Genomic DNA, 27794 nt, shown 5'->3' with positions numbered 1-27794 from the left:
GTGTGGAGCCTCGTTTCACTGCCTTCTTCTCACCTTCCTTCACTCGCCATTATGAATAGGAGTAACAGTAAAAACAAGACAGCACAGCGGTTGCACTCCCTCTCACTCTCAGTGCACCTCTCTAACATTCGAGGTTTGCACTCCAATCTCGTTGCAGTCCACCACCATCTTGAGACTGAGAAACCGGCCCTACTGTTCCTCTCGGAGACGCAGATCGGCAGCCCGTCTGACACAGCATACTTGTGTTACCCGGGTTATACCTTGGAGCATAATTTTAAACCACATGCGGGTGTTTGCTTATATGCCCGCGACGACATATGCTGCCGGCGTCTTCGTAATCTTGAAGATCCTAGCTTCTCTAACTTATGGGTTTTAGTGGACACAGGAGTGGAGAAAATTCTTTATGTCTGTGTTTACCGTTCGCACAGCGGAGATCTGGAGACAACCAGGCTTATTCAACACCTTAGTGAGGCGGCTGATGCGGCTCAGCACCGGTATCCTACTGCTCAATTGGTAATGCTGGGGGACTTTAACGCCCACCACCAAGAGTGGCAATTCCCATACCAGCACACTGACCACGCTGGTAGAGAGATTCGCAATCTCGCTTTAGCGCTCAATCTCACCCAGCTGGTCCGGGAAGCAACCAGGGTACCCGATGTTGACTCGCATACTGCCAACTGTTTGGACCTTTTCCTGACAACAGATCCTGACCGCTATTCGGTTTCGGTCTCATCGCCTTTAGGCAGCTCCGACCACTGTCTGGTGAAGTCCATATCCGTCCATTCACCGCCCTTACCCTGCTCCAAAGGCACCCGTAGAATATGGCGATACAAGTCAGCAAACTGGGAGGAGATGCGTTCTTTCTTTGCATCGTACCCATGGCGACAGATTTGCTTCTCCTCCGATGATCCCTCATCTTGTGCGAATGCTGTGGCTGATGTTCTGCGTCAGGGAATGGAGTATTACATACCATTCACTGACGCATCAGCATCCGTGGCAGCTCGACCCTGGTTTAATTCTGACTGTTCTCGTGCTGAAGCAGAAAAGAACACTGCTTACTTGGCCTGGGTCGACGCTCGTAACCGCAAGACAACAGACGTGGGTCAGAGGAAGAAAGCCTATAACAGAGCCGCTAAGTCCTGCAAGAAGGCTCTGCGGAAGGCTCGATTTGACCACATTGGCAGAATTGGGACTAGACTTGCGTCATACCCACCTGGTAGTAAAGCCTTTTGGTCCCTGGCTAAATCGGTCGAATCGAACTTCTGTCGCCCCTCACTACCTCCACTGATAAAACCCGATGGATCACTAGCCCACACCGCTGAGGAGAAGGCAAACTTGTTTGCAAATCTCTTTGCGGAATCCTCGCGTCTTGACTTAGGAAGCGCCACACCTCCAACTTCTTCGATTCGATGCGAGACGTCTATGTCTGAAGTCCGAATCCGTCAAAAAGAGGTCCTTAAAACCTTGCGCAATCTGGACGTAAATAAAGCTAGTGGTCCTGACGGAATACCTGCCATAGTACTTAAAACTTGTGCGCCTGAGTTGTCTCCAATCCTGACACGTCTGTTTCGTCTCTCTCTAGCGACAGGACAAGTGCCGAAAGCCTGGAAGCAAGCTAACGTGCAGCCTGTGCCCAAAAAGGGCAGTCGAGCTGACCCTGTCAATTACAGACCTATTTCCATAACGTCCATACTCTGTAAGAGTATGGAGCGTATACTGAATAACCGGCTCCTGGCACACCTTGAGAAGAACGATCTCCTTAGCGACCGACAGTTTGGTTTTCGCCGTAATCGGTCCACGGGTGATCTTCTGGCGTATGCCACTCACATTTGGAGTGAGGCTATCGAGAAACACGGGGAAGCCATTGCGGTCTCGCTCGATATTTCGAAGGCATTTGACAGGGTCTGGCATGACGGCCTTATTAGCAAACTTCCTTCATACGGCCTACCCGCTTCTCTCTGTGTTTGGATATCTGACTTCCTGAGGGATCGATCGATCCGCGTAGTCATAGACGGTTGCGATTCCGATCGTTTGGCCATCAATGCCGGGGTTCCTCAGGGGTCTGTACTCTCGGCAACGCTATTCTTGCTGCATATCAACGACCTGCTCAAACCCGGAACCTTTGGGTATGCAGGTGACAGCACCGTTGTCGAGCGTTACGTGTCCAACGCACGAGCGAGTGGGTCTGAGATCCAATCGCTGAGGGAAGCTATGATTCAGCGTCTGAACTTGTCCCTTAAAGCTATCTCCGATTGGAGTGACGCAAACCTGGTCAAGTTCAACGCCTCTAAGACCCAGGCGTGTCTTTTTTCGGCAATGCGGAGTCCTTTCCATCTGACTCCCTCTTTCCGAGGTGTACCCGTGCCCATAACCGGCCGCCTGGAGCTTCTTGGCGTTACTTTATCATCCACCCTCAATTTCGGCTCATACATAGAGACAAAGGCTCAAACAGCTGCCAGAAAACTAGGCGTCCTCTCGAAGGTGAGACAGTACTTCACTCCGGAACAGCTTCTAAATTTATATCAAGCGCAAGTTCGATCATGCATGGAGTACTGCTCTCATCTTTGGGATGGCTCAGCCAAGTACCAGCTGGAGCTTCTCGAGTCGATTGAGAGACGAGCCAGGAGGCTCATCGGTGATGATGCACTGGTCGCTGCAAAGCTGCAAAGCTTGCATCATCGACGGAGAGTGGCCGGCCTGTCGGTATTTTATCGGATACACTTCGAAGAGTGTGCGCAGGAACTCCATAACCTGATTCCCCCTACCCCCTTCCATCATCGTACAACCAGACGCTCTGCGTTACGCCACCCTTATATGGTTGACATTCCCCTTATACGCACTAAGCGATTCGCTAATACATTCTTGATCCGTACAGCCAAAGAATGGAACTCTCTACCAGCGTCTGTGTTTCCGGAAAATTATAACCTGGGGATCTTTAAGTCGCGAGTGAATAGGTTACTTCTAGGTAAGCGTGCTCCATCTTAGACCGCATTTTCACTTATCATCAGGTGAAATAGTGGTCAAACGCAAGCCTATCATTGTATAAAAAAAAAAAACATATTACGAAAATGACTGTAAAATAATATAATGATAATTTCTGTAAACAAATGTATGATTTAATTTTCTTTTCTCACATTATCAATACAAATAGGCATTTCAATCTGTTTGTCTTGTTATTTGTTAATTAATATGTTTGTCGGTGTCGATGTCATAAAATGCTTCAAGATTCATTCGTAAACTGAAAAAACTAAATCAATTTAAAAAAAATTGTTTCATAAAATTGATTTTTTATTTTTATTTTAAATTTATTGACTGTTGTTATATAACATACTTGAAATTTTTAACAAATTAATTATGTAAAAAACATTTTATACCATAGTTATAATTTTTATTATACATCAGAAAATGATCAAGATGGTCTTTTGGTTGTCACACTATACTTACTAGCCAAAGATCGCGCGGCTCGTACGACTCGCCCGATGCGACCAAATTTACCTAAAGTTGCAGAGCGTAAAATTGTGAAATGGCTCTTAAGCGTTATTTGCTTGAACTTTGTGCTTTACTCTGAAATTCTGATAAAAACACAACGCCATTATTGTCATATAAAAATTAATCGTATTGCATCTAAGTCAGTATCTCAATTACTTTTTACATTTCATAACAAAAAGTTTTAAAATTAACTACTTTTATATTTTTTTGAAAATACAACAGTGGTCAACAATAGTAAACAATAATATTTTTTTAAATATTTAAAAATCAGATCTTAAATCTTTATATTATCATCAGACTTTCTAGGTTAGACATATATATTATAAAAAAGTGATACATATGTACTTATATATACAAAAATTCCTGATTAAAATATAATTTACATAATCAAAACAAATTATAATTTGTATTTAGTTCATATTAGTTATACATTTATGTTTTAATTGGAGAGTTATTAAACGTTTTACTAAACGTTTTATGACATCCTTTGCAATAAAAAAGTTAGCATTCTCATTATTAGAGGCGGCACGTTGTAAATTATGTAAATGAAAGTATATATTCAGACATCAAAAATATCCGACATTCGGAAGGGAAATTAGAACAATTCGTCCGCGTAATATTGATTATGGAAATTACCTGAGAAATTTTTCGCGTTCTCCAATAAAACAATAATTTAAATTATGCCTTACAGGATGATGATGTCTATGGTGCTTTTAATATACATACATTTTAATGTGTTATCATAATATCTCTAAGTTTCAGAGATTACTATAAAAGATATAGCACTCTCCGAGGCACGGTGGGGATACCCACAAGGACTGCACAAACACCCACACCACGGCAAACACCTGTATGGCCAATACAAATGTTTGTCATGTGCGGGGATCGAACCCGCAACCGCCAGCGCAAGAGGTACAATCCATGACTGTGACCAATGCGCCAACGCGGCGTCGGTTAAGCCGTCGGTCCCGGTTGTTATCATGTACACCTAGCGATCGTTACTCATAGTAGGAAATATATCCACTTACCCGCATTAGAGCAGCGTGGTGGATTAAGGTCTGATCCTTCTCCTACATGGGGAAAGAAGCCTATGCCCAGTAGTGGGATATTACAGGCTGAAGCGTAAGCGTATATAGACACTTGTATGATTGAAATAAATTAATAGTAATATGTGTTTAATTTTCAGTTTCATTTTACTAAAATTGTAATTAAATAATCATTTAACTCAAATTAAAATAAAATGTAAAGTAATACGATTTAGCCTTTTAAATATACGCAAATATGCAATCGTATAACATAAGAAAAAATAAGTATTATATAAGTATTCCACCTTTATAATTTTTCCTTTTTTCGAGAATAAAAAGCAAAATAAGATAAAAGGTACTTAGCCTACATAAGACTTAGATGAGATATGTTACATATCAGTTTATTATGCGCACTACCTTACTTTAGGACACTACACCCACAGACGTATTTTTCCGCACATAATAAAGTTGGCTAGTAAAATATACGGTAGCTTCAAGCTTGCCTTTTCTTAATACTTTATTGAACACGATATTTTAACAAAATAAATAAATAATGTACATAATGTGTATGTCCCTAAAAGGGCATTTAGTCTTACAGGCACCCACATGTTGCCATTATGAGTAAAAAGAACTCATCAGATAAACGAAATCATCTCAAAGGAAACCGTAAGTATAATATCATAACAAATATGATGCGAGAAACAGAGGTTATAGTATAATAAACCTGTGACATTTTGGTAATTTCATATTAATTCTAAAATTAGGTTATCATGACTAATTTATATTATAGCAAAGAAAGCATTCTGTTGATTACATTTAACCATGTTTGCAATAAATTCTATATACCGTAATAAAGATAAGCAATCAAATCTCTCATAAATATAATTACTATTTCATTAGCCTCATTTTATCAACAGTACAAAACAAAAGACGAAAAAAAAATAAGCTTTAATACCCTTTAAAATGATTGTAATCTACATTCTTTATAATTTAAGACGCTTATAAAATTGCGACTGTCGAATCACGCAACAAAAGAAAAATATAAAGTAGCCTTCAAATTCAGCTAAGACTTATAAAAAGTATATTAAGATTGAGCGTGTAGTTATTGTACCTACTTCAAATAACTAATAAAATAGAACTGAAATAAAATAATATGAAAAGTTCAGGTAGTTTTGTTCGATCGTTAAGAATGTCCTAGTAATTTACATATTTCAGTTTAACAACCTATTAGCAGTCTCACTGAAATAATTTTGATCGATAGTTCGTATCCTCTAGTATCTTTATCAATTACACTTAGAAAAATATTATACTACTTTTAGAAAGATGGAAAAAAAACGTCAATATACAAAAGCTAAATAACAAACAAGTAATTTAAAAAAACACACTACCTACGACATTTTCATATCTTAATCGACTTCAAAAAAAGAGGAGGTGCTCAATTCAATTGAATTTTTTTTAAACCAAAACTAAAATTTAAAAATGAATACCACATTTAATTTTGTTACTTGCTAAATTCCATTTTTTACAAATTCCATTTAATACAGAAACCGCTCTTTTATCGATAAAATCGCGTTTGCAGATCTTTTTTGGTATTTTTTGTATATGTCTGTAGTTTGGTATACAATGTTAAATAAATAAATTTATAAAATAAATAAGTATAGCTGACCTTGTTATGTTTGATCCTTGACTTGTGTAAGTGGAAACAGTGTGGATCGAAGTGAGTGGTGACGCTCAGTCACGCTAAGGTAATGTATGGTCTAATTCCGATACACGAAATGCCGCACGACAACAAATAACGGGACATACTAATGTCATCATTATTAGTTTTTTCATTTCATCAATTGCTAATTTTATAACATTTGCATTCTGCTCAAAACCTTTGACAGTCCATCTGGGGAAGGACCTCAATCTCACAGTTGTAAGTAAATATAATTGTAATTTGTAAAATGACGATTCAAAGGTGCTTTCGAAGTCAATTTGAATAAAGTTGTATTTGATTTGATTTATAAAGTTATTTGTTACGGTCGACCAGCAAAATAATATAGTAATAAATAAAAAATAGAAACAAAAATAGCATTTAAAAAATAAACGGTATAACTTTAATGTAATCAAAAACCTTTCGAATTATTATAACTTGGACGGTACTGCCGTTGGCATGGAAAATGAAACCCATCGTTTTGAACTATGTCGTCCTAGAACATCTAGGACCGTAGATAATATTCAGTGAAGATCCATGATTATATAACACTGGTAACTCTGGTAACACTAACTGGTGGTATATATAGCTGGTCTAGCTGAAAGAATGGGAGTGGTGCTAAATTCTAACGCCGGACACCATACGGCAATATATATATATGGTATCCTAAATAAATACTCTACACAGTATGCAAATTGGCAACAGGGTGAGTAAATAACAAAATGTGACAATGTTATCAAGCGGAATTTTACGAGACCTCAAAGCTTTTAGACGACTGTATACTTTACCGCTGCGATTTATTATAAATAAATGCACAAGGCCGTCTGTTCCTATGGCAGGGAAATTAACGTCCGTGTTTAAGTTACCCACCAATTAATACACAAATCTATATTACTATAGCCAGGGTCAGGGCTAGGATCGGAGGTCGCTGGGAACTGCGTCCACTGGCCAGCCACTGTGATAGTACAGCGTAATGGTGACCTTGTTTTATAAAGTAGATCATTAATCTCGATAAGACTGCCCCATTAATATAAATATTTGTTTGTTCGCAAACGAAAAAAAAACCGACTTCAATTACATCGACAAGTAATACAACGTAAATGATGAAAAAAGTAACACTAACGTACTAGTCGTCATTACGGTTTTAGAGGGTTTCCCTCGACGTCTCTGGGATTCCATCATCAGATCCTAGTTTCCTTATCATGGTACCACACTTGAGATATAACCTTTCCAACAAAAAAAGAATTATCTAAATCGGTTCATAAACGAAGTTATCCCCGAACATACATAAATATATATATATATATATATATATATATATATATATATATATATATATATATATACGGTCGATTTGAGTAACCTCCTCCTTTTTTGAAGTCGGCTAAATAGTATTTGTTTTGCATAATTATAGTAGTCTTTACCGGGTAGCCGGTTTTTTCTTGTCCCAAACATGATGGTATCCTAATGGCGTGTTTCTAAATTATTCAATTTCAATTTCTGTTTTTGGTAATTCAATAACATTTTATTTTTTACAAGAAGTATTATTAGACCAAAATTTAAATTGGCCATATAAATATTTATCGTGGTCTGGACGTTCTGGATCCCTAACATACAAATAAAACCTAGTGGAAGCTGTTGAGTATGAGACGTTAATTAATTTAATTTCAAATCCGGTTTCAAAATTAAGAGTGTGGCATAACTTTTTACTGAGAACTATCAGATTTGGAGCCACTTACTCAGCTAATTGTACTAATTTTTAAACAAATTGACCTTAAAACTCCACGAACCAAAAACAGTTTGTATTTTTTTGTAATTTGAATTATAGTCATGAGAGTTATATTAAAGGAGTTTAGAAGCACTTTTATGTCTAAAACAACTGCATAGTCCCTTTTTAAAAAAAAAGCTATATTGATAGAAAATATGTAGTCTTTACACAAAACAGAGAGGTCCTAATAACTTTACTCGCATTTGGCATTTTACGATTATAAGGGAAATGTACCAGCTTTTTCTTCTTGACTGCACAGTGAAATGGGAAATGGCGTATCCTTACTAACCTTATTTATATCGTATCTTTTACATTTTACTTTTTACTTTTTTTAGGCTTTTCACTTTGTCAAACAAGTAACGTAGTTACTCTGTCCTACTAATGATACGTTATTACATTTTGAACCGCTTCGCCTAGTTGTTATAATATAAATAAATTATAGTTATAAGACCTGGTTTTCATAGTACGTTTAATATTTTTAGTCAGTTTAGTCATTAAGAATTTATCAACCTCTCATAATGGATAAACTCTCAATATATGTATTTTTGTATGTATGTATGTATGAATGTATGTAGTTAGTATACATGTATTTTATATTAATAATTTTGAATAAGTTTATAAGCTTATAATTATTATTAATCACTCTATATATAATATAATATATATATATATATATATATTGCACTTTAAAAAAAGAAACAAGTAAAAATTATATTTACAAAGACATTTGGCAAGGACGAATTTTTCTCTATAAGTAGGTAGTGAGAATATTGATGTCACTCACTCATTGATGTATTTATATATAAGAAACGCTTTAAGGCCCGCGATACTAACATGCAAAACATGGGGTCGTAGTGCGAAACAACTGACGCTGACGCTTACTGACACTTTTAGCTGTTTATTTAAAACATAAGTATGTAGGTATAATAAATATACCATCATTTACTGTACCTATATGAATAGTCATCAAATTATGTTTTGATTTTTATTATATCAATTAATAAAATTATACTATGATTAATTTAATAGAATTTTTTTTTATCGCGTTAATCATTGCTTCATTCAGCTGACACACTTTTTATGTAAAATTCTTTGATTTGGTAAAAATACAAAACTGTATTGTTTCAATTTATAGTAGGTACCCCATATAGAGCAATTCCTTTACTAGTAATCTACTGATGTACGAACAGTTCGTTAACCTATGAACTTTAAAATTAAATCAGCCTCAAACTAACCGTTAAACCAGCAGTACATATATATAAGTAAATATGTTGAAGTATATTTTCTACGCATTGTCAAAAAAGGTTTTTATAAAATAAATGTAAATAGATGTAGTTTATTTAGCACATTTTTTATGGTTTGTCACTTGACAGTTCAATCCATTTTGTTAATTTTTGTATAAATCAGTAGTCAGTAGTGTATTAGTCAGTTAAGTAAACCCACCATGTTAAAAGAAAATCAACTTAGCTTACGAAAGACCCTACTATGCTTTTGAAGTAAGTAATTGTACCAACTTTTCCAAATTATTTTTGATTATATTTTTAATGAAATGAAAACAAATGAAAAGTTTACTCTTGAGCTACGCATCCCGCATTTTTACTCAGCAGACATTTAGTCCAGCATGAGTAGATTAATTGACGAATTAACATGGTAGCGGCACAGCTATTAAAAGTCGCTCAGTAAGTGAGCTAATTAGATTAAATATATGCCTCAAATACCGTTTAAAAGGTAATTTAGATATAGACGTACAGAGATTAACTTTGTATAGCCGACGAACGGGGATGCGTAGAAGGCGCTACTTAATGCGCCTCCAGTAACGCCCATGTGCCCGTGTCGTGCTGGGATGGGAAGCTGATTCTGTTAGACACAGCGTCGTCAGGATTGTTTAGAGGTGAACCGGACAGTCCCCATGGAGGAGAAGTCTGGCCTTTTCGCTGAGGCCAGCCAGTCGCTGGAGGGATCCTGTTGCGTGCAGAGCCGGGACCCTCAAACTAAAGCGGCTGAAGGCTCCCGCAGGGGTTTGGTCGGTATTGCACCCCCAAGTACTGAAGCCGACACATGGTCTAAGACTACCTACCCGGGCGTCCTGGATATGACCCGTAAATGTACTCCCCTGCGATACCAAAAAAAAACTTTATATAGCAATGACGCGGATGTAACATACAAAAATTCACTTCATATAGATGTTTATACGAGTTCCTAAAATCTCTACATAAATATATATGCCTTCTTCTACCTATAGCACTCGTCAATTATATAAAAATATATTTATTGTTTTACTCTCCAGAGATGGTTCGAAAATAATAATACTTAAATCTTATGTTTCTCTATTTTCATCATATTATTTTAAAACTCAATTAAAACTTTCGTCAATCAAAAAGTCAAGGGCTTTTCACTACGGAATAAAACTGAATCGGTGAAACGGCGCCAATATTCGACACCTCAATTAAATCAAACGTAAGTGTCGTTTTCAGCTGAAACAATGGGAATATGGAGTACAAGGGTTCTTTATTTACACATAGAATATAATCATTAATATTATTTTGATTACGAATTAATAATTATCTACAAGTAATAATTTACCCCATGTAGGAGAAGAATCAGAGCTTAATTATTCATTTGTCGGTTTCAAAATAAACTTTAGCTGTCAGTATTTTGTTTAGCTAAAAAATCATATTTGCTTTAACTATTTCAGTGATAAATTATTAATATGATGTTTTATTGAGGTTCCATATTTTCATTCTATAACTGCATCTATGAATTCATAAATTTTAACATAACATCAAATGTTTCATTATATTTACAAACGTATTAAATGTATCGTAATCCTATTTACATTTTTGATTAACATTATTGTCGAATAGAATAATAGTTTTACAGTACATCAAAAACCATGCTTCAATATACACTGATTCCTTTTATAGATGCAGCAGAGAAAAGTGTTCTATCATATTAGAGTCACGCAAATAATGCCACTTGAGGCCGGAGGGCTCATAAAAGTCATAAATCATACTTAATTCTCTGTCAGAGACACACTTGCTACTCCGCGTCCGTGAGCAGAATACCTACACTATTTCTCCGTTAAATTTCTTTTAGTGTCGAAAATAGGACGCTTTATGTCATCAAAGATTTTGTCAAAACTTTACGGCTCGGTGTCTCCATAAAATATTTCGCTTCTAACGTTTAAATAGTTTTACCGTAATAGTAATAATATAGTTTACTGTAATAGTAAAAATGTATTAGTAATAATGTGTTTTACTGTTTTTTACTTTACATTTGTAAAAAAAATGAGTTCAATCAAGTGTAAGTTCTATAAGCTTTTAACGAGCATCTGTGATAACGTTAAGTATATATCCATTATCATCATCATCATCATTCCAGCCTATTGCAGTCCACTGCTGGACATAGGCCTCCACAAGTTCACGCCAAAAATGCGTGAACTCTTGTGTGTTGCCCATAGTCAACACGCTTGGCAGGCGGTTTGGTGACCACAGGGCTGGCTTTGTCCAGGATATATCCATAAGATTTAAAATAAAATATTTTCGCATTCTCATGTTATCTTAAGTGAATTATTTCAATCCTTTGCATAATAAATACTGTAAAGACAGTTTGAAAGAATATTATAGTTTTATTTGCCAGAGTCAACTTATCAGTACCCTAGACTAGTTTAATATGTTAAATTTTACATAATGTATAACAATGCAAATAATTAAATAATTTCCTTAAGGCCTAATATATACCCTTACAATTTTTCTAACAAGAGTAACGATCATTTTAATTTGTCAATGGTTACAGACGGGCTAAACAATTTGTTAAAATGTACTGTGTGGCTACGGTACTAAAGAATATAGCCACCCCCTCTCTTCCCGTGGGTGTCGTAAGAGGCGACTAAGGGATAAGACAGTTCCGCTACCACCTTGGAACTTAAAAAGCCGACCGGTGGCGGGATAACCATCCAACTGCTGGCTTTGAAATACACAGGCCGAAGACGGGCAGCAGCGTCTTCGGTGCGACAAAGCCAGTACTGCGGTCACCAACCCGCCTGCCCAGCGTGGTGACTATGGGCAAAACACATAAGTTCACGTTATTTTTGGCGTAAACTTGTTGAGGCCTATGTCCAGCAGTGGACTGTTAAGGCTGTAATGATGATGATGATGATGAAAAAATGATGAAACAATTTGCGATAATTGAGTACTTATCACGCTATTGGCTATTAACTTTTTATTAATATACCGGGTACATAACCACAAAAAATGTGTCATTTCTCCACATTACACCTGAAAACGAAATAGAAAACACGGCGCCGTACAAAAAGTTATTTAAAATATATGTATTTTACTGTATAAGCAAAAGGCTTTTGAATAATTAATGGTATAAAATTATACATGCATTGATCACATGATTCAGCTTTTAACAGTTCAGCAATTGTTACATACTATTGACACGGGAAACAATGAGTAATGTTTTGTTGTATTTACGTTACATTTTGAATTGAATTGTTTTACTTGCTCTATGAAATAACGATTAGCTTAATATTAAATTATTCAACAAGAATTTTTATACTCGCAATTTATTGAATTAATTTACCCACTGACGAAAGCTAAGTGTAAAAAAGCGTTTATTTATTATTAATTTTAAATATTATAATTGTAACGTATTTTTTTTTCCAATACACTAGAAATTCACGATTACGGGATTTGATATCTCATGTTATCCTGTTGTGTAAAATTAATTGTTTAATAAATAAATTTAATTAATTAAATAAAGATTTGTATACACCATAAGATCAATAGTAACGCTTTGCAGCCTTGGCGCCCCGTTGGCGCAGCGGTCACAGACATGGATTGTGCCTGTTGCGCTGGCGGTTGCGGGTTCGATCCCCGCACATGACAAACAATTGTATTAGCCATACAGGTATTTGCCGTAGTCTGGGTGTTTGTGCAGTCCTTGTGGGAGACCCACCATGCCCCGGAGAGCACGTGAAGTCGTCGGTCCTGGTTGTTATCATGTCTACCTCATAGCGATCGTTACTCATAGTAAGGAATATATCTGCGAACCCGTATTGGAGCAGCGTGGTGGATTAAGCTCTGATCCTTCTCATACATGGGGAAAGAGGCCTATGCCCAGGAGTGGGGTATTACAGGCTGAAGCTGGGTCACAGAAAATTATCAGTGGCGCAGCATAACTGAGGAAGTACCTCAACCTTATAAAAGACACAGATAAATAATACTGCTTCCAAGTAGTGTTGTTTCCCTGTGCTGTGAGTAAGGTAGTCTAATCTCTATGTGTGTTGTAGATAGTCTTCAATCGTGTTTCGATCATAATCGTATTAATATTGCTTTTATTATATTAATACTAAATATAATAAATATAATCTTTGATATAAATCTCAACGATATCAAAGAAAGTTGAGTTTTATCCAATTATAATACCCTTTTTATTTTAATGGAAGTGATGCTACACAGAGATTTTATCTCTTATCCCTCCATCCATTGACAAATAAATAATCCAATATTGTGAAATACAATAGTCTCCTCAAATGAGGTTAATATAATAAACACTATAATTAAATATATTTATAGGATTGTAGGACACCAAATTAACCTCAACGTACTCTTAAAGACTGTTTGTAACGCGTGACCTTTACCTATTATTATATACTTTATTGCACTCAAAAATAGATATAAAACATACAATAATAGAAAGGTTTATGGCAAAGGTGGACAACCTAAAGAAAATGTTTCGTGGTAATAATTATTTTAATTTTTTTTTAATTTATATAACTAGGTCAGCAAACAAGCGTACAGCTCACCTGATTGTAAGCTAATACCGTAGCTTATAGATTTCTGCGACACCAGAAGCATCGCAAGCGCATTGCTGACCCTATCCCCAATTCTCCCTAGGAATTCTGGTCACGTTACTCGCCAACAGGAACACAAAACTGCTTCAAACCAGTATTATTTAGCTGTGATCTTTTGACCCAGTTGGTCTGCTCCATATTTTGAGCAGGAAATATCTTTCTTTTAAGTTTTAAGTTAATTTAATTTTATTCAATGGTTTATGACTGTTTGTTACGTGACGGTGACTTACCTAGTAAAGAGGTTTCGTATTAAGAACTAACTTTTACCCGCGGCTTCGCGTGCATTCATTTTTTTAAAATAAAAATTATCCTATGCTACTTAGTAGTTAGTTTTCGCATGAAAGCGTAACAAACAAACTTACATTCAAATTTATAATATCAGTAGGGATTATTTTCATTATTCATTTTTTGAAATTGTTTCAGAAAAATAATATGCAATATTTTTCCCAAAGACCAATGTTTGATCTTTGGTTTGTACCGGACAATGTATACGTTTTTAAGAGATATCCATTGAACTACACATACCACGTCAATTTGAGGACCACAATGCAAAGCCTGAGTGTTGTATGTGTAGAATTATAGCATGTGTTTAGTTGTGGCCAATAATTGGCTCTTAAGATATTTTTATACACCAATTACTCAATGAAATGTATTTCAAATTCATTTTCTCATGTTATCTGAACAAGTACGATAACTGTATTTCAGAATTCTCATTAACAATAATAATAATTCTCATAATTTCAGGCTTCTCCCCTCTAGAAATCTTTATTTAATTACAAATTAAACAACAAACATATAAACATTTTAAAAAGTTTCGATCGATTTTTGCATTTATGTTACGGTCAATATTTTTGACGTCAGTTGTTGAAAATCATCCAAGAGAATTTTAATTGAGTCTAATATAGGGAATCTATAATTGTTTTGTAGAGGTCGCATGGCAGTCACTGCGAAAAACAAGTGACCTGAAATAATTTCTATTTATAGAAAGGACCAAACTTTATTTCACGAAACAAAATGAGTTTGATACACCCACGCTGTTATCCCAAAATGTCTTCAATCGATAATCCTTTGTAGAGCTAAAATCGTCATTTTTCAGATGATAAATATTAAAGGTATCAGATAATATACACTTTCGATATTTTTAGAAAATTCACTTAATAGAGATATTCAAAGTTCACTGGTTTTAAGTTCACTGGTTAAAAGTAAATATGTGAGAAGATCGCAAATATCCAAAGAATTCATGTATAACTAACTATCAATAGAATAAAATTATATCTTCTTCCTCTACAACAACGAGATATCACATTTACTACAAGTAAGCATCATTTAACGCACCGTGTGTGTGTTTAAATATGTTGGGCAAAAGCCTCTTCAACTTATCAAGGGCAAGGAGCCTAACGCTGCGCCATTATAAGTATTTACACACTTGAGCCACTATCCGCCAAACCACGGAGCCCAGTGGAGCAGCGAGCATGGTGGATAATAGCTCCGTCTCTCTCCCACAAGGAGAAAGAGTCCTATGCCATACATATAATCCATCCATCCATATATATATTGTATATATAATCTATCGATAATAGAAATGTGCGCATGTCGTCATCTGATATCAAAATATAAGTCGGCGCTAGACTCTCCCTGTTCTAGCCGGTGAAACCTGAGCTTTGATTCGCGCAAGGGCAGTTCACCATATCTGGAATTACAAGTGACGCTACCAAATTTTATTATGTAGTTTGCCAAATCGACAATGAATTTTCAGAAAGGTAAAAGACTAAGACCGAGCTGATTAAATGTTTAATCAAAGCCATCAAAGGAGAAGAAGATCAACTTTCATCCTCAGTGAAAGTCGTTAGTTGTAGTAATATAGCCTCTGTCAAAATCTCGACTGGTGAGTCTCAGTATAACAAAATCCTTGAGGAGTTTCCTGAAATCACCCGTCCAACTGGTACACATCGCGACATTAGACACAGTAGTGTCCTTCTCTAGTGTAGTGTACCTTATTCGCACGACACCAGACCCTCCGGTTTCTTATACTTCACGGAACATCTTAACATCATAATTAACATCGGACAAACTCAAAATTGCTCAACAGGAGTTCTAGGCTATACTCGCTAACAGGACGGCTCGGGTTTCACAGTCTTGAGGCATCTCCTCTTCACCTAGCAAACAATGGTTGGCCCCTATATATGCTAGCGGATCCCTATGAGGACTACCGTATGCTAAAGTTCGCTTTTTTTTAAGAAGAAAAGTTTGTTAGTGACCTAGATATCAAAATGCTCCTTTAAAATTACCTCACGCATTTACGAACTTCGAAAAAACTAATTAGTAATTAATTCAGATGATTGAAACATAAAGAAGAACCCAAGAAATTGAATTGATATGAAATTACATTAATTATAACAACTATACTCGATCGTGTTTATTTAGATTAAAACCTTTTTTTTAGGTTATTATTAGCGGTCTATAAAGGAAAACGCGCTTAGAATATTAATGAAGAGAAAATATGATTACGCTTATATTTTTTTATTTGAATTTTAATCGTCTTAACGATTTCCACGGAGATATGAATAATTAAGAGGAAGCGCATTGACACATCGGCTAATTTTGTAGCCAGCTTTAGCTTAGTTATATTATTGTTCGTTTTGTATTATATAAATATTTCATTAACAAATAAGTGAATGACGTATTACAAAGATTAAGACCGATGTAAAGGACTGGATGATGGTGATGATCATTATCATCATAATATCTCAGCCTGTAAAATCCCACTGCTGGGCACAGACCTCTTTCTCCATGTAAAAGAAGGCTCGAAACTTAATCCACCACTCAACTTTACTGCGGGTCGACAGATATATTCCTATATCCTGCTACAAATAAGTACGATCGTAATTATCGCTATAAGGTGTGTATGAAAACAACCGAGAACGACAACTTATCGTGAGCACGTTAAGCGGTCGTTCTCGGTGCCTTGGAGAGTTTCAAGGCACGGTGAGCAGAGCCACAAGGACAGACACCCGGATCGAAATCGGATATAATATAGAAAATAATTATAACTAAGTCTAACAAATCAATAACAATTTCTTCATACACAAATATTTTTAAAACATATATGAAAACTTTTGTTTTATATGTCTTTATTATTTGGACAATTTTTACAAATTTTAGTTTAAAATAGTCTGGTTAAATTGGTAGAGTGCATCCCTATTTTGATTTGCAGCTGTGAAACTGGGCAGGCCCTCTGCTCAGCGTGAGATTTAATTAAATTATTTGAATGAATCCGACGCTTCCGCCGCCCCGTAGCGAACCGACTGTGCAGGATATATCAATTGCTGCTACCAAACAATATATGTATATTTCTGTTTGTTGATAATTCGTGCGGTTGTTACTGGTTACTTCAAACAAATTAAAACAAATATTTCGTAATATTTATATAATATTATGTATTTCGTAATATTTATATAATTGACGCCGCGTTGGTGTAACGGCCACAGCACTGGTTAGTGACTGTTGCGCTGACGGTTGCGGGTTCGATCCCCGCAAATGACAAACATTTGTATTGGCTATACATATGTTTGCCGTGGTCTGGGTGTTTGTGCAGTCCTTGTGAGCCGGCCTCCCCACCGTGACTCGGACAGCAAGTTAAGCCGTCGGTCCTGTTTGTTATCATGTACACCTGATAGCGATCGTTACTCATAGTAAGGAATATATCCGCTAACCTAACCCAACCATTGGAGCAGCGTGATGGATTAAGATCTGATCCTTCTCGTACACAGGCACTTCATATTATTTATATAAATAATTAAATAAACTCTATTCAATAATCATCTGCGACCATTCAATAAAGCGCGAGGCAAATTAATATGAAATAAAAGTTTTTATTTAACGAACTTTCGTAACTCAATCTAACTTTGTAAGGCCTAGCGCTGAACACTAATGATTAGGCACTACGTCCGTAACAAAATCGAGACATTTTACCTTAACGTATAGAAATAATTAATGATATAAAAACAAATAGGCCTTGAACTATAAGTGCACCCGTAATAAGTCATGATAAACGTTCGCGACGTGCATAATTAGAAGTTGTAATTTATTAGATTACATACATACGTATGATGAATACAACAGGTGGCGGGCTCCTGATTACCAGGTCTTTTCTACAGGGTTGCACACAGTTAATATAAAGTTCACATACACTCACTCGCGTTTAGCATGCAATGTCATGTATGAGGGGTATAGTCTGTGGAATACGACGTTGATCTGTCAACGTCCCTGAGTAGACTAACCGTTGAAGTCGCCGGAGCTCGCTGCTAGGGTTGCCATGTAGACGTTTTATTATTCCCCGGTTGAATTAAATATTACGTTATACGTGTACTCTAATTCATTATATATGTATTTGTCTGGATCTCTCCGGATAAGCGACGTTTATGATGAAATATTTGGTCGAAACTGGATACCAGTTTTGTAACTACTATACTGGCTATAATATAGCAGTAAAAGTAAGGCGAGACATAATTTTATCTCCAGATTATTTGTATTTTAAAACTTATTTAGTAGACTAAGATAAGCAAAATTACAAAAAAAAAAAAAAATAGTAGTAAAAATAAAATAACATAATAATACAATAATATGTTGTATAAAATATTTACTGTGCGTATACGTTACATGTAATCTAGTTATCAAATATGTTATCACACAATACAACTATGTATATTATTTTAATAAATTTACACTTTAGTTTGGGGAAATAGCTTTAAGCTGTCGTCACGAGGTATTAGATGATCACTCCTCCCGACTGTCGGGCCCGGGGCACCCTATACGGTGACCTGTTACTAATAAATTTTAAACGAACTGAAATTTTATTCTATTTACAATACAATGCGGCTTTTCTTAATAAACTTGGTTATACTATTGAGTTTAGTCAGCAATGGTATTGTAACAAGTCAATGATATTTATATTTGTCAATATATTCCAAGCCAACTGAGGTAGGGCACAGCAGGAATTTCCTGCTCAAAATCTGGAGCAGCCCGACTGGGGTAGTACCTCGACCTTACAGAAGATCACAGCAAAATAATACTGTTTTCAAGCAGTGTTGTGTTCCTGTTGGTGAGTAAGGTGACCAGAGCTCCTGGGGGGTTGGGGATTGGGTCGGCAACGCGCTTGCGATGCCTCTGGTGTTGCAGGCGTCTATAAGCTACGGTAATCGCTTACCATCAGGTGAGCCGTACGCTTGTTTGCCGACCTAGTGACATAAAAAAAAAAAAAAAAAAAAAAAAAAAAAAAGCCAAGCAATTTATTAATAAGGTTTAAAAAAAATTTGAAATACATATAAGTATAATAACTTTCTGATGAGTATATCTGTACGCTAAACGTCTCAGCTGGGCAAAGACCTGTTTATTTATTAATTTACACTTGTATGCACACAGAAACAAAAGTTCGGAAAAATGGAGTTAAGTAAAGAAAAATCATCAAGTTGAATTAGTAATTCCCTGCAATTAAAAAGAAAAAAATGAGCTTAATCCTTTACGATTGGAAACTCATCTCGAGTCATCTCAACAGCATAAACTGCTGAAAAACAACTTAACATTAAAATAAATATTACTTTCAACTTCCGCAACATAGTCAGTCAAGTTTAGTTTTTCTGATATATGAATTATTGGAAAATATTTTTTGTAACAAAAAATGTCTAACAATTATATATATATATATATATATATATATATATATATATAATTCAAATTTGCGCGTTAAAGGTGTTATAGTAATTATCTTTGTCTATTGATTGACAAAGGCAAATAGATAAATATCTATCTACCTATATATAAACCAATAACAACTATAACACACGACTTAATAATTATTATGCACATAACTATATTTTTTTTACACTTTACCCAAAACCTTTGTTATCAATGTAAACTAAAGGATTAAACTCATACTTACAAAATAGTTTTTTTTTGTGATGACGATAGTTTTAAACAATCATCCCTCAGATTTTAACACAGATGCTCCTAAAGAGGAATATACATAGGTATATGACACTTTAAAGTTTCGTGATTTATCTCTTTTAAAATTAAAGAGACCTGAATAATCAATGCGCTGTCAGAATGAGATGATATTGATGGGTCAAATTCGACTTTGTGAGTCTCATACCGTGTATCGATTACACATCACACAGTTTAACAGACAAACAGTCAAAGAGATGTGCAGATAAGAGGTGAAATTAGTTTTGAATTTGGTCATTCACTATTATTCGGGAAATGATCGCGATCATTTTGACAAAGGTAATCACGATGAAGCTCGTATGATACAAATATGAGTGATAGAATATTGGCGAAAACCAATTAAGAATTGAAATAAAAATCTTAATAATTCATAATCCTATAGGATACACTGAACCCGTATGTTATAAGAAAAGAGTACGACTGTACTAAAATAATTTTAAACTTATTCAGTAAAATTATTGAATATAAGTAGTATCGTTTATATTGACTAGCTTTAACTTGAGAATATAAAGATATTAGGGACGTTTTCTGTTTAGTGTTTAAAACAGATCACGTTCGCTTTCCAACTATGTACAAATGCATACACAGGTATTAGTTTACAGCAAACGAGCAATAAATATATCTTTCACGATAAAGTAAATTATGTACTTGTTACTCCCTTGTCTAGTCTTGAACGTAAATTTTAATGATTTTTACGTTTTATTTTATAGCTTTTGTTCTTAGACTCGTTTCATTGTGATAACAAAGTAGTTAGTAAGAAGTGCTTAATACCTTGTTCTCTAGTATGGCGTGTGGTTGTACCACGATTTATCGTATATTATTTATAATACTCCTGCCGATTACCTATCTGTGGGTAACTACTGTAAGCTCTGTTAAAATAATCAAATAAAGTGCTAGTTTAAGTGTGAGTAGAAAAAAATTAAGCAGCAATTGTTTCTTGAGGGGCAAAGATCACATGATAATATGATACGTAGCAACAAACAATAATCACAAAAGTTACAATTTTTATCACGACATCGCAGGAAGCCGATCTGACAAATATATAATTTAACAGTTTGAACAGTTTAAATTACGATTCATAATTTAATTTTAACTTATCTTAAAAAACATCCATAGAAAACCTTCACTAGCGTCAAAAACCGACGTCCATCAACAATACGTTCGCTGTTGGCTTTTTGTGTTTGACAAGACTTTCCACAAAGGTTGCTTGTCGGATTTTAAAAATTGTTTGTGTTTCTGATACACTGTTTATTAAGATAAATTAAAATTTCCACATTAAATAACCTTAATAATTCATAGTTAATATGACAGACAACCAAACCGTAACAGTTAGCCGACGTATCTGATAAGGGCACTCCGATGTTGTATGGGTTTAATTTCTTTCATTATATTTCACGGAGTAAAAAGAACTATGCTGCGTTTAAATAGAAATTAATATTAAAAATCATTAATACCCTTTTGTATATGAATACTTATTTTATGTACCTATACTTCTAATAAATATGATTGAGGAAAACCGGGATCTGGCGCGAACTTGGGGAGGCCTATGTCCAGCAGTGGACTGCAATAGGCTGAGCTGATGATGATGATGATGATGATACCTCTAAAAAGTCTGATCTGTTTTTACTTTTTGGTATAGCCTTATGACTTACTCTAGGTACTGAATTGATACTGAAAATCGTGCCTAACATTGTGTAGCATGCAAAATGAAATCATAATTTTTCTTTAAATATAATTTTACTTATTTTATTACAATTTTTAGGGTTCTATACGTAAAAAGGAAAACACGGAATCCTTATAGGATTACTTTATTGTCAATCTGTCTGTCAAGACCCTTTTTCTCAGGAATGCGTGGAGGTGTCAAGCTGAAATTCATATCAAATACTCAAGCCTACTGTCCCTTGGAACTGTGGAAGAATCAAACTTATAAGCCAACGCAATCAAAAAATACAGCCGTTTATGCTGCAAATTTTTGACACTCGCAAGGGAATCAAAACCTCACTGAGGGTACTCAGAATCTTGAAATTTGGTTCGGAGCAACGTATTATAACACAAATAAAGGAAAAAATTGCGAAATGTATAAATTTTTAGATATATCATACAATATAAATATTAAATAATTTTGTTTGTACGGAACCCTCGGTACTCGAGTCCGACTCGCACTTGGCTGATATATTTTTTGAAATTTGAAATAATTTAAGAATTTCGCTCAAACTGACACATCAAAAGAAACTTGAAGGAAACAAAAAAAAATTGTTGAAAGAAACATGACATTATCAAAATTTTATAGGATGTACGTATATTTTCTTGTTACTTTTGAAGTCCTGTATACCATTCTATTTAATTTTTATGTACATTTTCTTCAAAGGTTTGTGAAGACTACTTGTCATATATTAATTAGCTTCAAATCTTACGAAAAAAAAAAATCTACTAAAACGTTTCCTACAGAAATTCACATACAGAATTATTTTTTATAAAAATAGCATCGCATTCAGGCTGTACCATCCCACTGCTGGACATAGAACTTTATCTCCATATAGAAGGAGGATTGGAGCTTAATCCACCACGCTGCTCCACTGCAGGTTGGATATGTTCCCTACTATGAGTAACGGTATTTATTATAACAATCGGTATATCAGGTATTTATTATAGCAATCGCGACCGACTGCTTAACTTGTTCTCCGAGACAAGGAGACCGACAAGGACTGCACAAACACCCAGACCACGGCTCGGTCGGTTTCGTTTATTTATAAAGTTATGGGTCTTAATGTAAAAACTATTTCAACCCTGCTCGGTCTCAATTATTGTTGTAAAGATATTATATAACTTTTTATATTCATTAATTCCTTTGGCCATTAGGCATTGGCCATTGTACCAAAATTACACAACCAATTTTTCCAATTTTACGTCGTCGTTAAGTCAAGGTAAAAACCTTCTGCAATAAAAAAGTAATGTAAGAAATAAAAAAAACCCCCTTTTCCTATTTCAACATAGACAATGTTGCTAGAAATATACTATAACAACAGTTGTTGTGCTGAAACAATACAACATACATAAGGACAAATATTGGCATATTAGCAGCTTAATTTCATTACACTTAATCTGTTTACATAGAAAGTAACAGAAGGGATTGAACGCAAGCATCAATAAACATTTAATATTTACAGGACGGTTGATTTTGCAAAGAAGGATATCGTACAAATACACATACGAGTATAGACAAGGAAGTTTAGGAAAATTGAATAGGATACGGATGCCGATCACTCGTCGAAGCCACATTCACCGAGAATGGTCTCATATCCTAATTTTTGCTAAATAAATTGGATTATTAGCGTGATAATGACTTAAGCAACCGAGTATTTTTTATTATACATAAAATGGATATACCTACTCTACGGCACCCGTCAAATCAAGTAATTTACCAAAAACTGGCACTTACCCAATGTTCAGATCCTACTGGTAGTGTAGGTACCCAATGAAATGCCACAAAACAAAACAAAAAATTTCTAAAGTACTTAGAATAAATATTTTAAAACCTATTTATTATGTTCAATTATTATCAGACTAGTATCACTATAAGATTTTGGTTTTAATTTCAAATTTATTTCCAAGTATAAAACTTAAATTAAAGCGTTTGTTTTTTTTTTTTGTCATTGTTACTCGATGCATGGGTCACATACGACTTCGTCAAGCGCGTAATGCGCATTTGCCAAGTTTTTAAGTTTTGTCACATATTATTATTATTTATTATATTATTTTTTTAATGTCAATTATTTACAATGCACTAAAATTGAATCAATTATCATTACAAAAATAAAACTTTTTAGTTAATTTTAGTAGAACTTTTTAGTTAAGTTCAACTTTTTTCGACTTCATAGGGCACTTTCTTACTAGCGAAGATAAATGTGGTAAACAAAAAACTTCGTTCCATAAATGGATGTAACGGCGTCGTAAAATGAATAAGTAAATAGCGAGGATCTGGTTGTCCTAAATTAGTGGCAATCTAGTTTGTAGTAGACTCATTTGTTTGAATTGCCCAATGTTTGGTAGATTACTGAAAATTATCTTAACATAAATGCTTATTTCTGGCTAATATAAAAATATTGATTTCTAATGATATCTAATGTCGCTGTTATTACAGCTATTTTTTCTTTATCGACTTAAAAAAATGGTAGTTCTCAATTTTGCTTATTTTTTTATGTTAACACAACATTTTAGTGAAATAACTGATCCTTCTCTTATTGTCAGACTGTCATTCAAATTATAATAACTTTCATTATGACGAACTGTTACGAAATATGACACTACTCGTAAAATGTTTTACAATTCAAGCATGTACCTAATTATTTAAAATATTATCATGTACCTAATATGAATATTAGATATTCAAAATTAAGATACAATCATATCGGTAATATGATTAGTGCAATAAAAGCACCTTTAAGATAGTAAAGAAGTTTGAAAAGATACCTATATAATAATTATGATAGCATGATTAAGAAAGCACCTTATTAGCGTCCTCTAAAAGTAGGTATTATATATGATCAAACGAACTTACCTTAAGTGAAGTTCGATCATTATTATATGAAACGCTTCATTCGAAGATATAATAACAGAGTAGTACCCCCAACCTACAAGGCAGCGTTCGCTATTTTTAGAGATATTCATTTTGAAGGTATTTGTAAAATAAAACTGTGCGGTAACTTATTTTGATTCCCCACCTTTACACCTTTCCTCTCTACGAATATTCACATTTTACTTCATTTATTTCAGAGATTATGCAAAACTTTTAATAGATAAAGGTTTGTGGGAGGGAGGGTGATTATATCTTCGAATGAAGCGTTTCATATAATAATGATCGAACTTCACTTAAGGTAAGTTCGTTTGATCATATATTATATTACAACGCTTCATTCTTCAGATATAATAACAGAGTAGTTATTTAGAGATATAAAAGTTTTGCAAGAACAAATCATTCATTTCGAAATAAGGTTCGATATAAACATTATAATATATATAATAGCATTAGAGTCACAATCGTTTAATTTTACTACTATTTTGTATATATTTATAACAAAATATTTATAAAATTGTATTATCATAATCATGAATTATTCTTATCTTTAAAGCATACAGATTGTGCAAAGTTTGAATTACTATTAATAATAGGTAGCTGATAAAACTTTGCAAAAATAGTAGAATTAGAGGTACAGCCAGCTGTCCTTCTAATCAACTCTATATCAACCCCTGCAGCTCTAGCTGTTGAGGTTGCTATGTCGCAGACTATGGGCCCCGATCACAGAAATATCAATGCCACTTGCAGAAAGCACCTGTTTTATCCAACGACTAATGCTTTGAGATGAAGCAGGTTTATTATACGGGTTTTTACTAGTTAAAATTAAATTGTCAGCATTAATAGTTTTTCTTAAGCTTTTCGTACGAGAAATATAAACTATAATAGCAGTAGCTGGACAAATAGATAGATTGCTTTTAAAGTACGGCAACCAAAGAACTGGTTGTGGTCTATTTACTGCAGAAGTTTTAATGTGGTCGGTAATCATTATTTTTATTCCATTCGAATAAAAGTTGATGTTATTCAACTTTATTAATGATAATGTTTGTACTCTTTGTGCCGTGCAAAGAGCAAGTAGAGTAACAAGTTTTTTGTTAAGTAATTCTACTGATAATTCTGTGTTCGCACCTAACTTTGATATCCATTGCAAGACAATTTGCGGGTCCCATGTATTAGAATATTTAGCTTTAATCGGTTTTTGCCTATACACACCTTTTAAAATCGTTTTATGTATTCATTTTTTCCGATACTGCTACCTAATAATAAAGACAGTGCGGATCGGTGACTATTAATTGTGCCATACGAAGCACCTTTATTAAATTGACACGTTAAAATGGACAAAACTTTACTAACGGAACCGTCTAAAGGACATACATTAAAACCATAACAATATTCCCACCAGAGCTTATAACAAACGTTAAATTGCTTTTTTTTTTGTATTGTCAGCTAATGAACATAACATTAAGTCAAAGGATTCTGGAGGGATACCTTGCCGGGAAAAGGTTAACCTGAGAGCTTCGCTGCAGCCAGGGTAAGCTGCTGGTGTAATGGGTGAATCTCGCTATAACAAGACATTAAAAGATTATTATCCTTTTTAAAATATAGAACTTCAGACACTATCATACTTTGTAATAGAGGAAACCACGGTTGCGATAACCAATAAGGAAAAACCAATATACCAGTTGCCTTATTATCTAAAAAATTTTGTAAGCATTTCATTATCATTGAGAATGGTGGGAAAGCGTAAAAAGAATAACTTCTCCAGTTTACTTTTTTCAGTTTTTGTTGAATGCATCTACCGCTATGGATGCGTCTGGATCCTGTTTCCATGACATGAAGATGTTACATTTGGCGTTGGTGCGAGAGGCGAATTAATCAATTTCCGGTTACCCAAATTTTTATAATAATTTTCTGAAAGGCTTTATCTGACAATTCCCATTCTGTATCAGGATTTGTTTTTCTAGATTCAAAATCAGCTTCTTTATTATCGCGAGTATTAATGTAAGATGCATATAACCATATATTACGCGCCTCGCACCATTGCCAAATGTTTCTTGCTAAATCATTCAAATGAGGATGTTGTATAGGTACTCCCCATACGATTGATATAGCTAAGAGCCGTGGTATTGTCAATACGTAAAAGAATATTACAATTATAATGTGAATGTGTAACTCAAGGTAATTAATATGTTTCTCTTTTACTTTATTCGTCCATCCGCCATTTGCACGCATATTATTACACTATGGGTCCCAACCGGATCTTGACACATCGGTAAAAATTTCTAAAAGATAATTTTGATTACTTTGAATATTGTTATATGTGATATAAATATTAGAAATACACCATTTTAAATCTTTTTGAATTATCTTAGGTAATTTAACTTTTACGTCGTAATTTTTATATTTGCAAAGAAAAAGATATTTTTGTCTTTCTAAAAGTTTTGTGTACATCCATCCGTATTTTACGGCTGGACAAGCAGCTATTAAAACTCCTATTAGTTTAGCAAAATCACGTATAGTACACATAGGTAGCTTATAAAATCTATTAACTAACTTATAAATATTATCGCGTTTGTCTATAGGTAGTGATAATGACATATTAATAGTATTATATATGAAACCTAAGAATTTACAAAACTTGCTTAGGTTTTAGTGAACTTTTTTCATAATTAATGATAAATCCTAGGCAAGATAACAATTTTAGTGTTTCCTTTACATTATTCTGATAATTTATATAGCTTTCGCCTATACATAAAATATCATCTAAATATAACACTGATTTAAAACCTTAGGATCTTAATCATTCATTATTTTTGTAAAAACAAGAGGAGCTGAACACAGACCATATGGCATGGCGTTGAATTCATATGTTACTATATTTCTATTATCATGAAGGAATTGAAAACGTAAATATTTCGCAATTTTGTGAGCTATGTATAGGCACTAATAGATATGCTTCTTTAAGGTCAATTGTAGCCAAATAATTATTTTTAATTAATTTTAACGCCGTTCTATAGTCTTCCATTTTAAAATGACTTTTTGATATAAATTTATTAAGAGGTTTTAGGTTAAGTACCTATAAATCTTTTATCTCCATTAGGTTTTGGAGCTAAAAAGGTCTTAGATAAAAACTGGCCGGTTTTAAATGAGCATTGCGAAATTGCTCCTAAATCAATTAGTTTAGATATCGATTTGTTCATAAGAAAATAATCTTTATCATTTAATACTGAAAGCTTAGTAACATTTAATTGTGTTACTTCTTTATCTAACGGTATTTTGTAACCATGTCTAATCCAAGATTATTCGATTTGATGTAATATTACACCAACAATTGTAAAAAGTTTGAACTCGGCCTGCATGTACCTGGATTATCGCCGCGTTGG

The 27794-nt window shown here is 34.4% G+C and overlaps 2 protein-coding genes across 2 annotated transcripts in view; one reads left to right on the top strand and one right to left on the bottom strand.

Moving 5' to 3' along the window:
• The window catches only part of LOC123655381 (acetylcholinesterase-like), a 61228-nt gene extending 43113 nt beyond the window's left edge, over positions 1-18115 (bottom strand). Inside the window, exon 1 of the mRNA XM_045591195.1 lies at positions 17939-18115. The gene's annotated coding sequence lies outside the window, so the exon portion shown is untranslated. The remainder of the gene's footprint in view (positions 1-17938) is intronic.
• LOC123654869 lies at positions 52-27621 on the top strand. Its single transcript, XM_045590731.1, has 2 exons — positions 52-1411; positions 27512-27621. Exons 1-2 carry the CDS (start codon positions 52-54, stop codon positions 27619-27621), a joined length of 1470 nt encoding a protein of 489 aa, XP_045446687.1.
• The last annotated feature ends 173 nt before the right edge of the window (positions 27622-27794 follow it).

This window comes from Melitaea cinxia, chromosome 7 (assembly GCF_905220565.1).
Source record: "Melitaea cinxia chromosome 7, ilMelCinx1.1, whole genome shotgun sequence".
Lineage (NCBI taxonomy): Eukaryota > Metazoa > Arthropoda > Insecta > Lepidoptera > Nymphalidae > Melitaea > Melitaea cinxia.
The sequence above is the reverse complement of the archived record's forward strand: the minus strand, read 5'-3'. Positions and strand labels throughout refer to the sequence as shown.

Coding starts and splice junctions, on each gene's coding strand:
- LOC123654869 (XM_045590731.1), top strand. CDS start 52: ATGAATAGGAGTAACAGTAAAAACAAGACAGCACAGCGGTTGCACTCC. Junction 1,412..27,511: donor TCCAACTTCTTCGATTCGAT/GCGAGACGTCTA, acceptor TATCTCCATTAG/GTTTTGGAGCTAAAAAGGTC.